Source organism: Neolamprologus brichardi, chromosome 7, assembly GCF_056152115.1.
Source record: "Neolamprologus brichardi isolate AB-2024 chromosome 7, ASM5615211v1, whole genome shotgun sequence".
NCBI lineage: Eukaryota > Metazoa > Chordata > Actinopteri > Cichliformes > Cichlidae > Neolamprologus > Neolamprologus brichardi.
In genome coordinates this window covers 27,121,254-27,141,460 of record NC_142110.1, presented here as the reverse complement: position 1 = coordinate 27,141,460, position 20,207 = coordinate 27,121,254, and the positions used below count along the sequence as shown (strand labels likewise).

Here is a 20,207-nt window from a genome sequence, read left to right as displayed (position 1 = left end):
TAGTCACAGGGTTCACTATTGTACTACTGGGAATGAGTAGAGACACACAAAGAACTGATCTAAAATGAGCAGAAATCCATGTTTTAAAACCAAAAGAACACTCTGTGATTGCATTATCTGTTTTTCTGATATAATTTCGTTTCATCTGCATCTGTTCCAGGCTTTTTCATGTTGGCCAGAGTTGATGGCTGAACATGCTGAGAAGTTTCTGTCTCTGTACAGAGCCGACATGGAGGCAGCTCTTCAGGTCCAGTCGATCGATTCCTGGAATAGCTTCCCACTATTTCAGCTCTTCAACAATTTTCTACGAACAGACCGTAGGTCTTGGTTTTTCTGAACACATTTTTAAGGCCTTCTCTAAAGCTCAGGACTGCTTTGAGCTTATTGCTAAAGCTCATTACAGGAAATGATGTCAAATGCCTGTTTTCCACCAAGCAGTGCTGCTGCCAGACCTGTTCTGCCTTGGTACACTAAGGGAACCAGTCCACATTTCAACAAGTTCCAAAAGTTGTGGTGGTGGCAGATAGAATGTGTGAGCAGCACCTAGTAATCATTGGTAAATTTATCTAAAGCAACCAACAAAGCATGATGCTTCTCTGTTATACTTCATTTGCTGTTTTCATATTGGCACTTAGTTCCCTCTTCACAACAAACTTAGTTTTGCATGTTAAATAAGGGTTGTTTTGCACTGTGACTGGTGCAAAGCTACTCTAGCAGCATCTAAGAGCAAACAAGTGGAACAAGACATGAGAGGAACAGATCCAGTTTAATAATACTTTCTAATTTTTTTGCTTTGTCAAGATTCCTAAAGAATAAGTTGCAGCTAATGGGCAGTTTGTTAATACCCAAGTTCTGTGAATGTAGGTTTCATGTCAAAGTCCCAACAATGGAAAAAGAAAACTCCCTAAAAAGGGAACCTGGAGAATTCGAATTATGCCAAACATAAATGTTGCACTTTTATTCCTGAGATTTTGTTAACATTTTCTACCTCAATGAACTGCACTTCACTGTAAATATTGAATTTTCTTCCTTGATAAACTTTATTTCACTGTAAATATTTCATTTGACTGCTGGAGAGAAATCTAATTGGCTCATTGTGTTTCTCCTTTCAAACCCTCCCTCAGCTGTGGGGCTTTGTCTTCAAGCCAGCAGAGATTTGGCAAGATGCAATATTTAACATGGTGGATGCCAAAATACCTCAAATACAGTAACAGACAGGCAGGCAGATAGACAGCCCAAGGGCGGTGTTGAGAATAAAGACTCAGTGTTTCATTATGCATAGAAACCACAAATCTCTTTTCTGTGGCTCATATCTTGCATTCTTTCTAATTACCATCTTCTGTTTGTACCATAATTATTCCAAGTGTCACAACATTAGCCAACTTCATTTGGAGTGTAACGAGGCAATAGAAAAAGATGAAACAGAGTATGAGCGAAATCATAGTTTTCACTGTTTGCACAAATGAGGTCTTCCTTCTGGTAATTATGCTTGAAGTGAGAGGTAAGGGATTGGTTTGATTAGTTTTAATCCCAATCGCTGAAAACGCTGCAGCTCACAAACAAAAGGGGAAAAAAAGATTTGATGGACAAGAGTGTTTATTTATGAATCGCTTTCTCAAAGCTTCACAAAAATATAATATGTACAGTCGTTGTTTTTAATCATTCACATCATTGTTTTTTTGGACAACAAATCCTCTGCAATACTCACAGGTTTCTTCAGCGTGTGTATTATCTCTCGGTTGCAGATTATTTAAATGCTCACTTGATTGTCATATGTGACAAGCTTTCGTGAGGGAGGTGGATTTTACTCTCTAGTGGGCAAAAAGGCTAGTGTTCATCATGATGGAGCAGAGTGAGAGGAATTAAAACTAATGAAGTCCTGGGAGACCAGCTTGCTTGCTTCTCACCAACACCTTATCTTTGTCTCTCCTCACTGTGGACTGTTGACTGTCTGCAGGGATTTATCTGTCTTTCCAAAACCCACCATTACAGTTTGAATGGGGGATAATGGAGTGATAATAGGAACACCTGTGGACACAGTGACATTTGATAAAAGACGTGTAGACCTTCTAGAGTATAAATTTTAAATTAGTGAAGCTTTTTAATTTAAACTTTTAGAATTTATCAGATAGATATTAATTTGGGTAAAAGGTCTGTATCAGCTTGTCCAATTAGGAAATGTCACATAAGAAAACAAAAACTCTTAACGTAAAGTTGGAGCCACACTGTTGGCTAAAATATCCCAATGCCAACAACTCTCCCAGTCTCCATATGAAGACTGGATGTGGCTGCTGTAACACCAGAAAAGCAATGCATGAATGGATTTGTCATATTACAATGGTTGGGTAATAGGTTCTACACATTTAAACAAGTAGTAATTTAGGTGTTGCTAAAGCTTACACTGAAATTTAAGCGAAGTTAATAAAGGGCAAGAATGAAAAATAGTAGCATACTGTGTGTGAGAGAGAACAATATCAGAAGTAAAATCCATCACGTTTCTGATATCAGACGTAATTATCTCAACCATAAACAAAATAAATACTCAGTCTTAGCTTAAGTTTTTGTGGATTTTTTTTTAATGTTTATTTGTTTGTTTTTATCCCAGAAAACTTGTATTTGACTATTGAATAAGCTTTAATCATTTCTGTTTGGTCTTATTCCTTACTTTAATCCAGAAGAGCCCATTTTCAGTCGTGAGGACCGGAAACCTGCTAAAAAGCTAAAAACTATTTTGAAGTTTGAAATGAGACTTTGTGTACTCAATCCATGTAATGACTGTTAATGTGAACAGAAAGTCCACATAGTTATAACATTTTTCTCATCTCCCCCCCCCCCCCCCCCCCCCCCCCAAACAGCTCACTTGTGCAATGGGATGTTCCACAAACACCTCCAAGACCTGTACATCCCACTGGTGGTACGATACATTGATCTAATGGAGTTGGCCATTGCTCAGTCAATCCACCGCAACTTCCAGAAGGAAACCTGGCAGCCTGTCAAGTAAGGCTCACCCAAGTAATCAGTCACTATGCTTATAAGCATAAAACACTCCTTGAGTTCCTTCTTTATTGTGCAAAGGTTTATATTCCTACTGAGCTTTTTACATGAAAAGTGAAAATATCAAACAAACAACAAATATCTTTAATATTTCACTAATACATTAACATGCCCTCGTCAGGTGTTCATGAAATTTTGCTTCTTTGCTACAAATGTGTTTTGTTCTTTACAGTGTTTTAAAGGTGACATGCATTCAGTCTTGCAAATGTTCTCTTGAACCTCTGACCTTCTGCAAACAGTGGTGTTGGAGTATTTGTGCAGATCCAAAAACCTGTTGATAGGCAACTTTTTTACAATGTTTAAAACTAAAAGTGTTTTTTTTTCCAACCAGAAATTTGGATTTTACTTTTGAGACATGGACTTCTAAATGTATATTTAGCATCAACTTCATATTTAAATTCTAGGCTGTTATTTCTCTGTGGATTCATGATTCTCAAGTCCGGTGATCTACAAATTCCTTTCTCTATACCTAGTTTGTGAATTTCATGTTATATTAGCCATTATATATAAAGAGTATAAACATGAGATGGTTCCTCTATAGTGCGATTACTTCTTTGAATTATTGTTAAACAGTTTACACTTTAATCATAGCAAATTTAAAAGCTTTAGAATGGCATTTAAAGCAAAAGCAAAGGAGTGAGTACATGTAAATTTGCCTGGGAGGAACTGTGGCAAAGAAAACAGCTTGAACAGAAGCCTTTTTTCTCTCCCATTCATCCGTCCATGAAAACATGGACGGATGATCTTTATCTGAGTTCTGCTTTTGCTCTATATGATATTTTTTCTTCAGTTTTCCTATGAAAGAAGAAGTATTGCCATTTTACTTGTTTGCTATCAGCAATAATGATTGTTGATGTGTCATCATCGAAACTAAATAATAAGCTAGGATGGAAGTGAACACAAACAGCAAGGACACACTGCCCTCTTTGACAAAAAGCATCTGTAGTGAAAGAAAATGGCATGAATAGAAGTGAGCAGTGACTCCTCTTTATTGTTCTTTGATTTCATCAGATGTTGCAGACAAAACAAGTAGCTGCTATTCTGGTAGTTTTTCCTTTGTATTTGTGCTGCGGAAAAGGACGCCTACTTTTACACTCAGTGTTTCTTCTTTCTCTCTTCATCTATTATATCCTTTTGACATTTTCTTTTTTTGCCGTTGATGAACCTTGCACTTACTCTGACCTGGCAGATCATTAACAGACAATCTAGCCAGCCTTCTTCTGCGTAAAGTAGCCAGCCTTCCCCCTTAAGCTTCCGCAGATACCAATCTTCTTTGAAACTGCCTGGTTGGGGCCGCTGTATGGCAACACGTATGCATGATGGGCAGTGATGGGAATAACGCCGTTACTTTTTTCAGTAACGAGTAATCTAACTAATTACTATTCCTATCGTTACAACGCCGTTACAGTTACTAACAAGAAAATGCGGTCCGTTACTATTTTTCAACAAACTTATGCCCCCCCCCCCCAAAAAGAGAAAGAGAGAAAGACAGCAGAAAAAGAGAGAGAGTGAGTCTTGAGATGTGAGAGATTTGTGACGTTTAGCGTATTTGGAGTGTGTAGTTAATGTGTTGTCTTGTGTAGTTAGTGTGTAGTGTTGTGGATAGTTTTGTGTTGTGTGTCAGAACAACAAGGCGACTGCTGTCTCCAGGTACTTTTACTTTTACTTTTACAATATTGTAACTCAGGTACTTTTTTGAAGAAGTAACTAGTTCTTTTTTGTTTTTAGCAATATTTTGATAACAAGCTAAAAGCTAATAGTAACATGCTCATGTTGGAGCCTGACATCATTATGCTAAAGCAATAGAAGGCTGACTGTAGACTGTGACCAGAAAAGTGGAGCAACTGCAGCGTCCCAAACCTACATTCTGTCCAATGACCAACAGAGAGTAGCCATGTGACAAGACACACAGGTGTTCTTTCTCCTCAGAGACACAAAAACTTTGCCATTTACTCCTCGTCTCAGAGAGTGAACTTTAGAAGTATGTACTTTTCTTTCTTGTCTGAATGAGCTGGGCTCAGCATGAGAGTGAGGTTTGTGGTTTCAGATAAAACTCTGTCCCTCAGAGAGATTACAGTGATATAGCTAAAGGTCCCTCATGTGTGTCGAGTCTTTATGCTTTGCACTGAGCATGCCTCAGTGTTTTAAGTATCAGTGTAATAACAACACAAACCTTCAATTTTCTGCTGCAGCCTGCAAGGAATGAATCTACGTGATGTAGATTAAGAAAAAAGATTATGTGAGAAAACCTGTATGCTCTTCTTTACCTCAAAAATGTTTTAATAGTGATTATGTGGCAAAATATGCAGAAAATCAACATAATTGTCCTTATTTTACAGTTTGGATTATATTTGTTCTGCAGTTGGCATTTTATTAGAAATATACTTAAAAAATTTTCAACATGCAGAATATGAGGACTATCTTTAAAGTAGCTGTCTCTATAACCTTTGGCCATTCACTGCAAAAAAAAAAAAAAAAAAAAAAATCAAGCCATGACTTGCATTATATATGCACTACATGCCTGACTTAAAAAGAGGGGGACTACAAGTAATTGATTTTATCTGAAAAACTCATGGTGATTATGTCCATCATTTATGATTTGAACAGTAATGCAGCTGCTAAGCTTAGAAAAACAATGAAGTGCAACTTATAATCCCTAAATAGAAGTGAATGATTTGTCCATTATTTTATCTAATTTACCTCCAGATAAAAATCCGTTATTGACAATGATTCTTTTTAAAATAAACAAATTTCCCTTAAAATGTGGCCTGGAAATAGTGGTTTAATTGAATAAAAGAGGCAAATGTTCACCTTAATTGCAGATACTACCTTCTCTTTCTTTTATGTATATTATGGACTGAATGTGTTTGACTGTTTTGTTACACATAAGATGATGTTTAAGCTTCAGCATGAGCACTAGAAACTGATGAATTAAGACTGTAGTTGTACTGTAGGTTCACCTTCATCTGTGAAATTGCATGTCTAGTCTAGTTTTCTTTAATTATTGCAAAGTATTTGTGTGTGTCTGTGTGTAGAGTCTGCATTAGAGCTGACATTATTGGTGGACATATTGCATGGTGGGGGGGTCTCAAAATACTGGTTGAGGGTGTGTTTCTTAAAAAGGCTCCTCATTCTTACTCCCCCAGTCTTTCCCACAACATAGACCACAATTTTCCTGTAGCTCACTTTACTTGGCCCTCCCCTATCCGTAAAAAAAGAGAAACTAAAAAGCTGGCACTTCATTAATGAGCACAGACTGGTGAGTGGGATTGTTCTGTTCCCCAGGGAGTATGGCAGAGCACAGTCAGAGACGAGCACCACTAATTAGACATGAGGGGGATAACCACTGAGCATTTAATTGCACTACGGACTCGGCCCAAAGCATGTATTCCTGTGTGCCACTTGTTAAGGTAACAGTCTTTTAAAGGCGAAGTGAGAAAAGTGAGGTTGTGAGAGGTGGTCGTTTTAACCCCCATCACCTTTGTTCCCTCTGCTCCTCCATCCTCCACCCTCCCCACTCCAGTCATTCTAGCTGGGCACTGAACACTTCCATGTCAGTAAGCATTTACCATGTGTTGCTGTGCAACCTGTGCACAGGGGAGAATGTCGGGAAGTGTCCGCCTGTCTCTGTTTCAGCCTGGCAGTGTGTTGAAACTGAACAGATCAACACACAAACTAGAAGAACCTATTAAAGAACCACAACAGATGCAGAATACCCAGAGATGCTAAGCTCTTTATCGTGGGAGTTGCGTTCTAAAAATAATCCGCGATAGGTGAAATCTGCGAAGTAGCCAACTTTATTTTTTACAATTATTATAGATGTTTTAAAGCTATTAAACCCCACACTACACACTTTATACACTTTTCTCAGACAGCCATGGACATTTTCACACTTTTCTCTTCTGTTTAAATACTCTCAAAGTTCAAAACTTCGTAGAAAAAGAAGTCCAGTATTATAGAATGAAACCCTTTGGTTTCATTCTATAATAGTTTGAAGGTGCAAAGGTGCCTTTGACGGTGCAAAACGTTTCGTCGACAGTGTTGTGTTTGTTGGGGAGAAAACTTACAAACATACAGTGTAGCACTTCAGAGTCACACTGCTAGTGATAGAAGATTTATGTAAATATGACAAGCTGAACGCATTCTGTACTGTACAGGAGACACGGCACAAGATTGATTGACAATAGTCTACAGCCAATCAGGATGCAGAACACAATGTGCTGTAAGAAAAAAAAGCATGCAAAATTGCTCAAAAAATAAATAAGTGAAACAGCGAGAACGTGAAAGGTGAACCACGTTATAGCGAGGGACCACTGTATTAACAAAAGTATTATTCCACAGGATTTAATATGATGTCGGCCCACCCTTTGCAGTTATAATGGCTTAAACTCTTCTGGGGAAGCCGTCCACAGGGTTTAGGAGAGTGTTTATGGGAAATTTTGAGCATTCTTCCAGTAGCACATTTTTGGGCCGGCTCACAGTCGACATTCACACACGATGCAATGGGGAACTGCACGCTTAGGTAATTCTTATGAAATTACCTAACAAATAAAAATAACTTTTTAAGCAGTTAACTATACCAGGCCATCCAAGAAAGTTGGACTTTGGTTTTTGGTTAGATTTAAATATTTAATCAGTCACCGCTATTTAGCCAGTATATGTGTTTCCTGTCAAATAATAATTCAGGCTCTACACAAACCGAGTCCTAAAAGTGTCTAGAAAGCACAGTTTACTCTCTACTCATTTACAAATAAAGTGTTGTTCTTCAGCATATAAATAACTATTAGTACATTATGAGTACAATAACATTTCTTTTTAAAAGTAGTGATAAAATAAAAATACAGTCAAGTTAAGAATGACCATCAACAGGAAATGTGGATCACTGAAATTAAGTTTGCGGATCTAAAACATGTATTTCATTAAAGTTGTTTATCTGGTACATTATGCTGAAAATAATTTATTCCAGTAATCGTTGTTAAGTTGGCTTTCAGACACTGAGATCACTGAGATATCCACTTCATGCTCTGTTCATAGTCTCCTGCACTTCATACACCTTTTTCTAAATACAGTACTACAGAGTTGTTAAAACAAAAGTGAATTATAAAAGAACCTGTTGGGCCAGTGGAAAACTTACAAGATTGCTAGAGCTTGTATTCATTGTCGTTGGAGTCCATTTCAGTTATTAACCCCCCTCAATCTTACACGCAGCAATGGTTCAGCCACCTCAGAGGATTTGTTCTGGAAGCTGAACACTCTACAAATGTTTGTGATGGACCTTCACTGGCCAGAACCAGAGTTTGCAAAGCATCTGGAGCAAAGACTCAAACTGATGGCCAGTGACATGATGGAGGCCTGCGTCAAAAGGTCAGACTGCACAAACACCTTTTATTATTTCATAGGAAATAGATAAACATGATGCATGATAGGACCTGCTTAGACATAAGCTATATTACCAGAATATTCACTCATCTGCCTTCATATGCATATGATTTTGAGTGACATCCTAATTCATAAGGTTTAATATGACGTTGGCCCACCCTTTGCAGTTATAACAACTTCAACTCTTCTAGGAAGACTTTCCACAAGGTTTAACAGTATGTTTACGGGTATTTTTGACCATTCTTCCAGAAGTACATTTGTGAGGTACTTGACCATCAACAAGAATGGCTCCTGAAAGCGACCCATTCTTTCACAATTTTTTGTAGAGACAGTCTGAATGCCTAGGTGCTTAATTTTATACACCTGTGACCATGGAAGTGATTGGCACACCTGAATTCAATGATTTAGATGGGTGACTGAATACTTTTGGTAATGTAATGTATATGGAAAACATAATATCAGATATTAAAGATCAGATTTAATTTAGGAATTTAGGAATTTAGGTTGTCAGACAACATGAAGTCACAAACAGATGTGTTATTCTCAGTGGAAAAAGATGGGGAATTTGATGGAACTTCAAAAAAGAAAGCTCATGATGGCTACATCCATCACTTTACAAAAACGTTCAACTACTTCACAAAAGTGAAATTTATGATCTTTAAAGGGACATGAACCATGCAATTTAAAAATAAGTTTGATTTACATTTAGTTTTTTCTGTCATTTTGTCGTATTTTTCCCTGCACATAACTCGACTGTTGGCAGTGATATTTATTTTTTTCAATACTTATTTATTGTAACTCACTGGGCTCTAAGCAAGTGAGCAATATGGCGAGAGGCTACTGCACAATCCTAGTTTCACTTCTACCCTGGGCCATCTCTTGCATAAATGTAAAATAAATGTTTCATATGTTGTCAGTATATAGTGGTTTGACTGCTATTAATAAATGTCTCAGTCGTATTTATCATCAAACATTATCTCTTAATGGGCTGTGTACGACAGATCTTCAAGCTGGCAATAATTAAACCATTACTAAAAAATCCATCAGTTGACCCAGCTGTCTTATTAAAGGCCAATCACCAGCCTTTTTTTTTTTAATTTTTTGAAAGATTAGTTGTAACATGGTTACTGAACATCTGAAGAGGAATGGCTTATTTGAAGAGTTTCAGTCAGGTTTCACAACTCATCAGAATACAGAAACCAAGTTAGTGAAGGTTATAAATGATCTTTTTATGTGGTTTGAATCATATCTATCTAATTTCTTCCTGTTAAAAGGGAGTTTTTCTTTTCCACTGTTGCCAAGTGCTTGCTCATAGGGGGTCATGATTGTTGGGGTTTTCTCTGTATTATTGTAGGGTCTTTATTTTACAATATAAAGCACCTTGAGGCAACTGTTGTGATTTGGCGCTGTATAAATAAAATTGAACTTAATTGAATTGTATTGAATTGAATTGTGAATGAGGCCTAACTTTCAAGTACTACCTTCTCTGTGTTCATCGGATTATTTAAAAAGATAGAACAAAGCATTAAATGTATATAAGCAAAATAATTTATTACCTGATAATATAAAAGCTTTTCTTTTGAAAAGTGCTTTACTTCAGTCGATCATAAAGTGGCTAAATTGTTTTAGTTATAAAAACACTACCTAAATGTAACCATCCACAAACATGTGTCACTGTTTAATGGAAAAGACTAACACAGTTTAAACATTTTTTTTCTGTTTTGTCCTGTAGAACAAAATCTGCATTTGATGCCAAAATGCAGAAAGTGTGTAAGTCAACAGACTCCCTTCTACCACTGTCAGTTTGCACCATGTTCAACGTGCTGATTGATGCCAAAAACCAATGCTCCAAACTCTGTGTGCTGGACAGCGAACAGGAGGTAAACTATTTATAATTGTAGTTCTGTTGGATCAAATTTACATTTGAAGTTATTAGCCAATGACAAAAGGGGTTATTACTGTCATTACACTTAATAATATAAGAATATATTGTTAATATGAGAAAATCTCTAAAAGAATATTTTGCATTTTATTAATGTAATTCTTTTTGTGTCCTCCTGTGGTTTTCTTTAAAAACAAAAGCAATAAATAAATAAACAACAGTCTGCCACTTTAATAGGCTTTCTTACATATTATAATGATGGGATTGTTAAAAGTTAAAAGAAAAATCACTTTGGTAGTGGCTGCAATTCAAGCCATGCTGATTTTATTTTGAAAGTAAGTCATGGTTTCAGAATGAACGCGTGTTGGCTTTATTATCTTATCCTGTGTAATGTGATGTTAAATTAGTGACTTTGTTGGGCTAGCTGGTGAGTTTCGGTGGCTGACTAGCCAACTGGAAACATGTTTGATAGCTAACGGCAAAACCAAGCGTTAAAAACTAATGTAAACGTGCCAGTAAAGTTCCTCTAATAGCCACAAGTAAGTCAGCTAAAAAAAAAAGTGAGTCACCAATCCACTCATGTGTTATAATGTCCAATTTTACCTCAGACATAAACATATTTACAGTCTGCTACAAAGTCGTTTTGGTCTTGGTGGATAGTTTCCTATATAACAGTTCTAGGTGGGATAATTTAATTGAGTTAATTCAGATGCTCAGTTTAACCATGTCTCTGCTCACTTGCAGAAGTCACTCTGAAATTTACTGATTGTGATCAGAAATGTCTGTGGAAAATTTAGTCCTGGTTTGAATATCAGATTAAATCACTTATTTTAGATGGCTTTTTTTTTTTTTTCCATTTCCATCTCACAGCTCACCATCAATTTTCCCCACAGAGTGAAAGTGAGTGAGCTTTTAACAAACCTTAGCAGTCTTTTATTTCTGGCTTTAGTCTGAAAAGGTTGAGTCAAATTGTCAGATCAGCCACTAAAATTTTCTACCAAACATCCAGCAAAAGGGAAGTTCAGGTGTATTCATGTTCACTTGAAACTGTCAGAGGCTATTAAATGGATAACTGTGGAGTCTGTGTGAGGCAGGGGCCTTGGCATCATGAAGAGCAAAACCCTTGGCTGTTGGCAATCTTGACAGAAAGCTAGACTCACTGTTCTCTTAACCTTAAGCTTCCTCAATTCTTCAGCTTCCACCAGCCCTCTGCTGTTGAAAAACATCTCCTGTAATTTCTTTTTCCAGCAGACACACAATAAATTCCTGTCTGCATTCTTTGTATACCAGCTTTGTAAATAACATCTACTCAGACTGTTACTGCTACTCATTTCATGTTTTCAAGTTTTCATGTTCAAGTAATTTGCAAGAATGTGGGGCATTTCATTATTGTTTCTGTAAATTTGAATCATTTTAAATTTAGAAAAGGAGGAATTTCTAGAATTTGCTCATTGGTAAATGAGTTGTGATTAGCAAGCCATTAACCAATAAGCTTGTAGTTGAACAACCAGAGTCAAACCCCACTCACAAAACACCAAGATAGCAACAGCATAAAGACTCTTCTTGAGGCTTCAAAACAGGACTTAACAAACCAGTGGGTCACAGTAGGTACGTCCATTTTTTATACTGTCTGTGTTCCACACCAACAATCCATTTAGAAAACATGAAAATGAACAGCCTTGGTCTCCTGTTGGCAATTAGAGTTCCTTTATCCAAGTTCAATTCATTTCTGTTCAGTTCAGTCTTATTTATATAGTGTCAAATCACAACAACAGTTGCCCCAGGGGGCATTAATATTATAAGGTAAAAACCCTACAATACAGCGAGAACCACAACAATTAGATGACCCCCTATGAGCAAGTGCTTTGGTGAGTGTGAAAAAGAAAAACTGCCTTTTAATAGGAAGAAATTGCTGACAGTATCAGGCTCAGGGAGGGGCGGCCATCTGCTGCAACCGGTTAAGCATGAGGGGAGGAAGACAAGACAAAGACACCCTGTGGAACAAAGTCAGAGATTAAGAATAACTAATGATTAAATGCAGAGTGGAAACATACAAATTTGATCAGGTATTTGTATAGTATCAAGGGAGACAGGTTGGACTCACACAAAGAGATTAAATAGAGTGCATTTATTGGTAACACTTTTAAAATGATTAGAAAAGTTTTGAATGTCCCAGGAAAGGTGTGAGCTGACACATGAGGGTACCTTCATCTTGCGTGCCAGTGTCAAATGGAAAGTGACAGGGTGTCTATGTCAAAGTCCTTTAAAGTTTCCTAGACTTGGTGTGAAGCAGGATTTTTTTGCAGACACATAGTAAATGGTTAATGGACTGATTATTATATAGCACTTTTCTCCTCTCCTAGAACACATTACACAATATGCCACATTTACCCATTCACTAAAGCACTCAGACCAACTTGGGGTTAGTATCGTACCCAAGGATATTTGGCATGCCGACTGGGGGAGCCAGGGATCAAACCACCAACCTTTCTGTCAGTAGATGGCCTGCTCTACCTCCTGAGCTACAGCCACTGCAACCAAACCTTCTGACATGATTGGTTGGATGGCGCAGGGATGTAGTGTTGATCAGTCAGACAATTGATTTGTTCATTTGTTCTCAGGAGGGTTAACAAACTGCAACAGCGACAAAGTTGGTGCTGCACAGAGGGGTCAGAGTTCAACTTTGACTGCAAGGCAGAGATGAGGTGGATAACCGATTGACGCTTTGAATGATGAAAGTTTGGTGGTAGAGGAATTGAGGAATTATAGGCATATTCCGTACATTGAAGCTGTGAACTTCAGGTGGATGAAGCGATGCAGTGGACAACTGCCTACAGTTCCTGATTGGCACGCATGGTTTGATCATTTGTCTGTGGATCAGCTAGACTAACCTGCTAACCTCCGAGTGCTGAACAGAATTCTTTCCTGACACATGAGGTGCACTATTGGCCACAGTTGGAGACAATCTCAGAAAGGATCCCATGTAACCTGAAGAAGTGCTCTGTAAGTAACTGGGCTGTTTCAAGGGTGGATAAAAGCTTGGGCAAAGCAAGAAAATTAGCAGCTTTAGAAAACCAGTTAAGGATGGTGAATTACCCGATGAGGGTGGAAGGCCAGTGATGAAATCCAAAGCAATAATGGGACAATGGGCAGCCAGGCATAGGAAGAAAGAGTCTCAACAGCCCAGCAGGTGGCAAGCTCAATGGCTTATTCTGGGCAAAAACCGATCAAACAAGGACATACTCACAAACATCTTTTGCCAAAGGTGACCACCAGAACAGAGGTTATAAGATAGATATTGTTTCATACTAGGCAAGGCAAGGCAAGTTTATTTATATAGCACAATTCAACAACAAGGTGTTTCAAAGTGCTTTACAGAGACATTAAAAAACAAAAACAAATAAAAAGCATGATTTAAAATTGAAAGGAAAAAAAGTAAAAAGGAAGGAACAGTATATAAAATCAGTAGTTAAAATATAAGTTTTGAAATTTAAGCTTAAGTGTGGATTTGGTGTTTTATTCAAATGCAGCTGAGAACAGGTGAGTCTTCAACCTGGATTTAAATAAACTGAGTGTTTCAGCTGATCTGAGAACTGATAACACAGGACAGAGGCAAGATGGTTTCTTCCTCTGAGATGAATTGTTTTGACAGATCGGGCTGTCAAAGAGCTGCAGCAAAACATTGCTTAGGCTGTCTAAAGATTCCTGAGCTGTGGGTTTCCACTGAAACGAGACCTTGTCTGAGGTGAGATTTATTAGAGGCAAGGCAACATTATCGAAGTCCCAAATAAATCTACAATCTAGGGCAGTGGGCCCATCCTTACAAGATGGGCCCACTGCCCCATCTTGTAAGGGATGGGGCAGTGGGCTCTGTGCTTATGTCCTTCAGGACTGGTGCCGTAGCACTAGAATTATAGACAGTCACTGCTCACCAGACTTAGAGGCCATGTCCATTCAGTGCAGGCCCTTTTATCTACCTCGTGAGCGAATGGTAGTCATAATTACCATTGTTTATATCCCCCCCAGTGCTACCATTTGCTCAAAGTGAGCACTCTAACAATACACGTTTGAAATCTGTACTCCCCAAATTCCACCAACACGACACTGTCCAATGTGTACAATAACATCAAGCAGCCCTACAGAGTGACACCCCTCCCCCACCTGGGGCGATCTGACTACCTCTCTCTCTCTCCTCCTTACACTTCTTACACCCCCTCTAGGAAACAAACCCCTCTGAGTACCTGGGTCAATAAATGGTGAGATGATGCTCTTTTCAGCTACAGGATTGTTTTGATCTGATGAACTGGTCCATCTTTGAACAGCACGACCTGGAGACCTTCACTCAATGACAGTGACCAAAACCATCCAGGTTTTTCTTAACTGAAAACTTTGGATGACAAGTGAAGAATAGGCTCTGATCAAAACTTGAAACTCAGCCTTCAGGCTGAGGAACAATTCTCTGGACTACACTGCCAGAGCCAGCTTGAAGGGACGGGCATCAAAGAGGTCAAGGAGGACCATAGAAGGTGGATAGAGGTCATTGACAACAACCCTTGTCATGTGTGGAGAAACAACCATACCCTCACCATCTACAAAATCCCCCGACAGCATTCTCAAGCTCGCAGAGGAGTTCAAGGAGTGCGTGATTAAACCAGGTGTCTGGACACAGAAGGCGAGATACCCTGGAGAGTTCTGCCTCTGTACCAAAACCAGAATACACAAATACACACGACAGAGGAGAGAGAGAGATAAGAGGTGGGAAAGACAGAGAAGAGCTAGTCGATCAGTGAGTGCAGACAGACCGTCACAGTAATAGAGAACCAAACGTGGTGAAACAAAGAACATCAATTCTGAATTCTGATTTTCTCAAAATGTATGTTATTGTCTACTGAAAATTACATCTCCAATAGTTTTATTATTAATTTAGCCTTAGACTTCTAATTTATTGAATGGAGACCTCAGTGAAAAAAGTTAACTGACCATTTTCTGTTCCTTGAGAGGGACAAATTGATTATATATTGTCCTTGAATCCTGGGTTTCCAAACACAGCAAATGTCAGTTTGACGTCAGATGTTTCACTCAGTTTTGTCAGGATTTTGAAGTCTGCCTAAATAACTAAATAACCTTGATGAAGAAATAGAACATTCTCTGAAGTTTTTAAGAGGAAGAAATTCTTTAAAACCTTTCTACAGCTTACTGGTTTTACATGTTTTACTTGTGTCGTTGAGTGGTTGCAAATATGACTGAAGGAAATTGAATACCATGGTCATGTTGAGTGTTGTGGCTCAGGATTGTTGCAAATTCTCAAAATTACTTACTTGAAATATTTTGAGTGTCATAATAAAACGTGTCAATATTGTTGAACTTTGAAGAACTTTGAAGAACAGAACTTTGAAGATGAAACAATTGCTTCAAAGTAAACTATAGAATAGAAATGAAAATTAGTTATATCTTAAAGGACCGAGATTGCTGAAGAAGTTCATCAGCAGTTCTTGGGAAACCTCCACAAAGTTACTTTCAATGATGACAGCGTTGCACCATCTCAGATCTGGCTCATTATGAATGAACGAGAGAAAGACTATTCTGCAAATTGTCATAATACCTTTATGTCATTAAGCCTCACCCAACAACTTTTGGTGTGTAGGATGTTTGAAAGCTCTATTATTTTAGGTACAACTGTATTTTGGTTGTTATTGTTTAGAGAACAAACCACAAATGGATCTGAATGAAGTCATGAGTTGAATCACACAGCTGTCAAGTTTTGTGGTAGAACATGTTGGGCACGCTCTGTTTAAACCCTACACTGAAAAAAGAGCAAAGGTATGATATAGCAAAACCTGTCAGTTCAAAATTAATTAAACTATGATAAGGTGATCGTTATGGCTCTTCTCCATACAGTAGTATTTCTTCCTCCAAACAAGTTGAAGTTGGTCAAAAATAATAAGATGAACTCATTCAAATGGAAGAAAATGTTAGATGAACTTAAACTGTTAAAGTTAGGACTGTTTGTTTAAAAAAAAAAAGTTTACAAAACTTAATTTACTTAATTATTTTGAGTGTTTGGTTTAAAATCCCTCTGTGGCAAACAGTTTTCAAGCCATATTTCCAACTTGGGAATTAAAAGATGGGATTGGAGTTCATTTACACCTACTTTTCTGGCTGTTATGTTAATTATGTTATGAAAAGGCCACAAGCAGTTTCAGTGTCGTCATATGGATCATCTGTTTGACATGTGTTGAATGAGTTGAATATTGCAAGTCATTAATTGATGCATTTAAAAACTAAAAATAAGAAAATCCTGGCTTACTGTCCTTTCTTTCTTTTCTGTCTCATGTTCTCCACCATCCCTCATATCCTTGTTTCCTTCTCATCATTGTTTGAACACCAGATTGACGGACAGTGGGTAAGTGCCTCCACCTCCTCATTAACCTTCCTTTCCCCAGCCCTTCCTATTTCCTTGTTAGGAAATCTAAATTAACATCAATAAAATTATGAAGAATGAACAGAAGTTTATTTTAGCTTCCTTTGAACCCTGTAAAGTTGAGCCATTTATTTTGTCCAGTTGATGGTTAATGGTCAGTTAATAGATATGTTGCTATCTGCAAACTCTAAGCATATGAAGCACAGTGAATAAATATGTTCTGCAACTTTGCAGTACCTGGAAAGAGTACCATTACCATTACGTGATATTCATACTCAGGAGATTTGATATTTCTGATGTTTGAGTTGACTCTAGCTAACTTATAAAACTCGGCTAAAACAGCTAATTATAAAAACTGAATTAACGTTAGCCTTTTTTCCTAGAAAATATTTTCATGTTGAGTGTTATGTGAATGTGAAATTTTGTCAGGATCCTTCAGCATGACTAATAAAGAGTGCCAACCTGAAGATAGAAGTTTTGGTTTGGTTTTAAATTAAACAGTATTTTGCATTAGACTATTAGCAAAATTAAGCCTGGTCTAACTATACAAACCAATGACTGTAGAAAATATATATTTTCTACAGTCATTAATTCAAACCATTTTAAAGTATGTCGGTAAAACTGGTGGAATGTTGTAAACAGCTTCATGTAAGAACTAGTTTCTTTCATCTAAAAGGAAAATACACCTCCAACTTGTAACAGTGTGAAGAAGAATGTCTACCCATCCTTCAGCTGTATGCTAAATGCTAGCCCTGGCATACCACTAGGGGAAAATGTGTATCCCTGAGGGTAACCACCTACCAAATGAAAATGTGATTGCCCAGATCTGATACCTTTGAGGTGAACTGGCCCCTTTTAAGTTGCTTGTAGGGGTTGTGAATGAGCCCCATGTGAGTCTGAACTGAACCCAAACCAACAATTTTCTGTTTAAGTTTTAGAGTCTACCGATCTCCAGAAAAGTGTTTGGACGTTCTTAAATCCCTCTGTGCCAAATTCTGCCATTTTAGAAAAAACTGTGAGGGGTTTGACTGGAAGGCAACACAGAGTCTGTGAAAAGTCCACCCTTGATAAAGACTTCTCTGGTTGATTAACAGTTTTGCTTTTACAAAGCCCATGAAATTGCTAATCAATGTGCTGTTGTTCTGTTGCTGAGCTCATTTAAATGGCGAGGGATGGGAAGAGGGGGGGCTCATATTAAAAATGTGACCTAATTCTGATCTCAGCCAATTCGCAAGGCTGAAGTAGCAGCAGTAGTTACAGCTCAACAGGCAAATAAATGTTTTTAAAAGATATAATTGTTCTTTTCAGTTTTGTGTCGCATATGGCAAAGACCAAACAATTTCTTCTCCTCCTCTCTGCTTTTTTTTAAGGCAGGCATTGTAGGAAAAAGGAAGGAGCAGTAGTGTTAATTGAGGTAAGAAGAAGAAAAAAGAAAAGCTCTCAAGATTTGCTAGGAAGATTCAGAGCACTGAAAGAGAGCTGCCATATTGAAGACTTTTGGAAGGGGAAAAAATTGGCGATGACCTCTCTGGACCCGCAATTTGTCAGCGATCTGTATGCTTTGTTGATTGAAATTTTTAATTTGGGTGTTCTTTAGAAGGCCAGTGAAAGGGCATTGTCGCTAAGAGATGAACCCCCCTGCTGCTGCTACCATTCAGTGCTCAGCCCCTGCATTTTTTCTTTCTCTCTCCTTCCTTGAAGGGAAAAGGGTGCCATAAAAAAAATATATATATATATATATTTGTTTGTGTGTGTGTGTGTATATATATATATATATATATATATATATATATATATAAATAATTATTTTTTTTTATTTTAGGGGGTGGCAAACAAGACATGAAATAGTGGATTAATTGAATCTTGTGTGAGACTTTGGTCCTCTCAGCTAGAGCACTGCTTTAGAGGAATACAAGGCTGCTCTAATTGTAGGGAGATGCACAAAAAGTATCCTTCAGATTCCGTCGCGTTTCCAGCACAGATGGGCATATTATTCAGCTACATAATGCACCCTATTAGCTGCTTAACACAGCAGCGTTACACGGATGGGAAGGTTTTCTAGGCTGTCCTGGGAAGGGGTGCATGTGGGAGGATTTGTTGTAGGTTTTTATTTATTTTGCAGCACAGACAATACTGTTGTATATCAGAGCAGAGGGGTAGTCTGTATTACGTCTGTGTCTGGTCAGTTTCCTGAAAATAACAAATAAATAATGTGACTTTTTGTCCCCCCCTACCCTCATCCCTACAGCAGCAGTATCACTCCAAAATTGATGTTTTGATTGACGAGGCATTAAAGGACATTATTACATCACTCGTGTCAAAGGTAAACCTCACCTTTACTCTTTTACGCTTTATTATTTCGTATATTTTTCAAAAATATTTTAGTATTCCTTTTTTATAAGATGGAAGGGAGAGGGGTCAAATCATACTCTTTGAAAACCCAGCCTAGCTTTTGTTTGTTTGTTTTGTTTTTCCAGACTTTGGTATTTAGACACTTTTTCTTTTTTCCTTTGATTAATTAATTTCATGCTTTTTTTTGTTAAAGAAATGTGAGTTTCATTTTACAGAAAGGGGGAGCTAATTTTTGTTCTTCTAAAAATATTCCAAGAATCCTGAAACAAGATTAGATAATAACTTTCCTCACTATACTGAAGAAAGCAGCTAGAAACCTAATCTTAGAAGTGTTTTTGTGCTCCCACCTGTCTGTAGTTTGCTGCTGTTTTAAATGGTGTCCTCTCCAAGCTCTCAAGATATGATGAAGGGACATTCTTCTCTTCAGTCCTGTCTTTCACAGTGAGTAGCCATGTTTTTGTTCCTGGAAACAGAGTGCTGTGCTGTTATTTCACTGCTTATCCAGGCAACCTGTTATTTGCTGGAAACCAGATCTTTACAGCTGAACTTCAGCATTCTTTTTCTTCATCCTCTTTCCCCCCCTTTCTACTCCCCTGGTAGGTGAAAGCTGCTGCGAAATATGTGGAACTCCCTGTGAGTCTGTCTGCCTGCTGTTTTATTGTTCAGCCCATTCATCACATATTTGTGTCTCCATCCACATTGAGATCATTCAAGTTTTGGCTGGAAAAAAAAGCAACCTGTAAATGCAAAGTGGCTGCTCTTTGCATAGAGCCTAATGCATCTGCATGTTACTTTTTTTCCACACAGTGTCAAACATATGTGAAAGATAAGGAGGGTCTTTATTCTGTCTGCAATACCAGAAACAAAGATTACATAACAAACCAGCATTTGGCTATCAAGTTGTTAATGAGCTTTTTTAACATCCATTGAAATTTTAGAAGACTTAAGAGTTTAAAAACAATTTCTCAATTCAGTAAAAAGTAAAGAAATTCATACATATCAAACAAAAATTAAATTATGTTCCTTTTTTTTTAACTTGTGTCAGTTTCTAATTAAAGGTTTTTGACAGGTATGCAAAAGACATTGAATGTGACTGAACAAACTGTTGAAAAGTACTCT

The 20,207-nt window shown here is 37.7% G+C and overlaps 1 protein-coding gene across 2 annotated transcripts in view; it reads left to right on the top strand.

The window, feature by feature from the left end:
- The window catches only part of cadps2 (Ca++-dependent secretion activator 2), a 145,933-nt gene that overhangs the window by 99,940 nt on the left and 25,786 nt on the right, over positions 1-20,207 (top strand). The window contains exons 18-24 of one of the 2 annotated variants that reach the window (XM_035913406.2): positions 161-317; positions 2,856-2,997; positions 8,263-8,418; positions 10,166-10,313; positions 16,704-16,718; positions 18,988-19,059; positions 19,446-19,529. In XM_035913406.2, the coding sequence (XP_035769299.2) occupies positions 161-317; positions 2,856-2,997; positions 8,263-8,418; positions 10,166-10,313; positions 16,704-16,718; positions 18,988-19,059; positions 19,446-19,529 (774 nt within the window). Of the gene's footprint in view, positions 1-160; positions 318-2,855; positions 2,998-8,262; positions 8,419-10,165; positions 10,314-16,703; positions 16,719-18,984; positions 19,060-19,445; positions 19,530-20,207 lie in introns of both variants that reach the window. The other variant, XM_006782231.3, reaches the window with a different exon arrangement.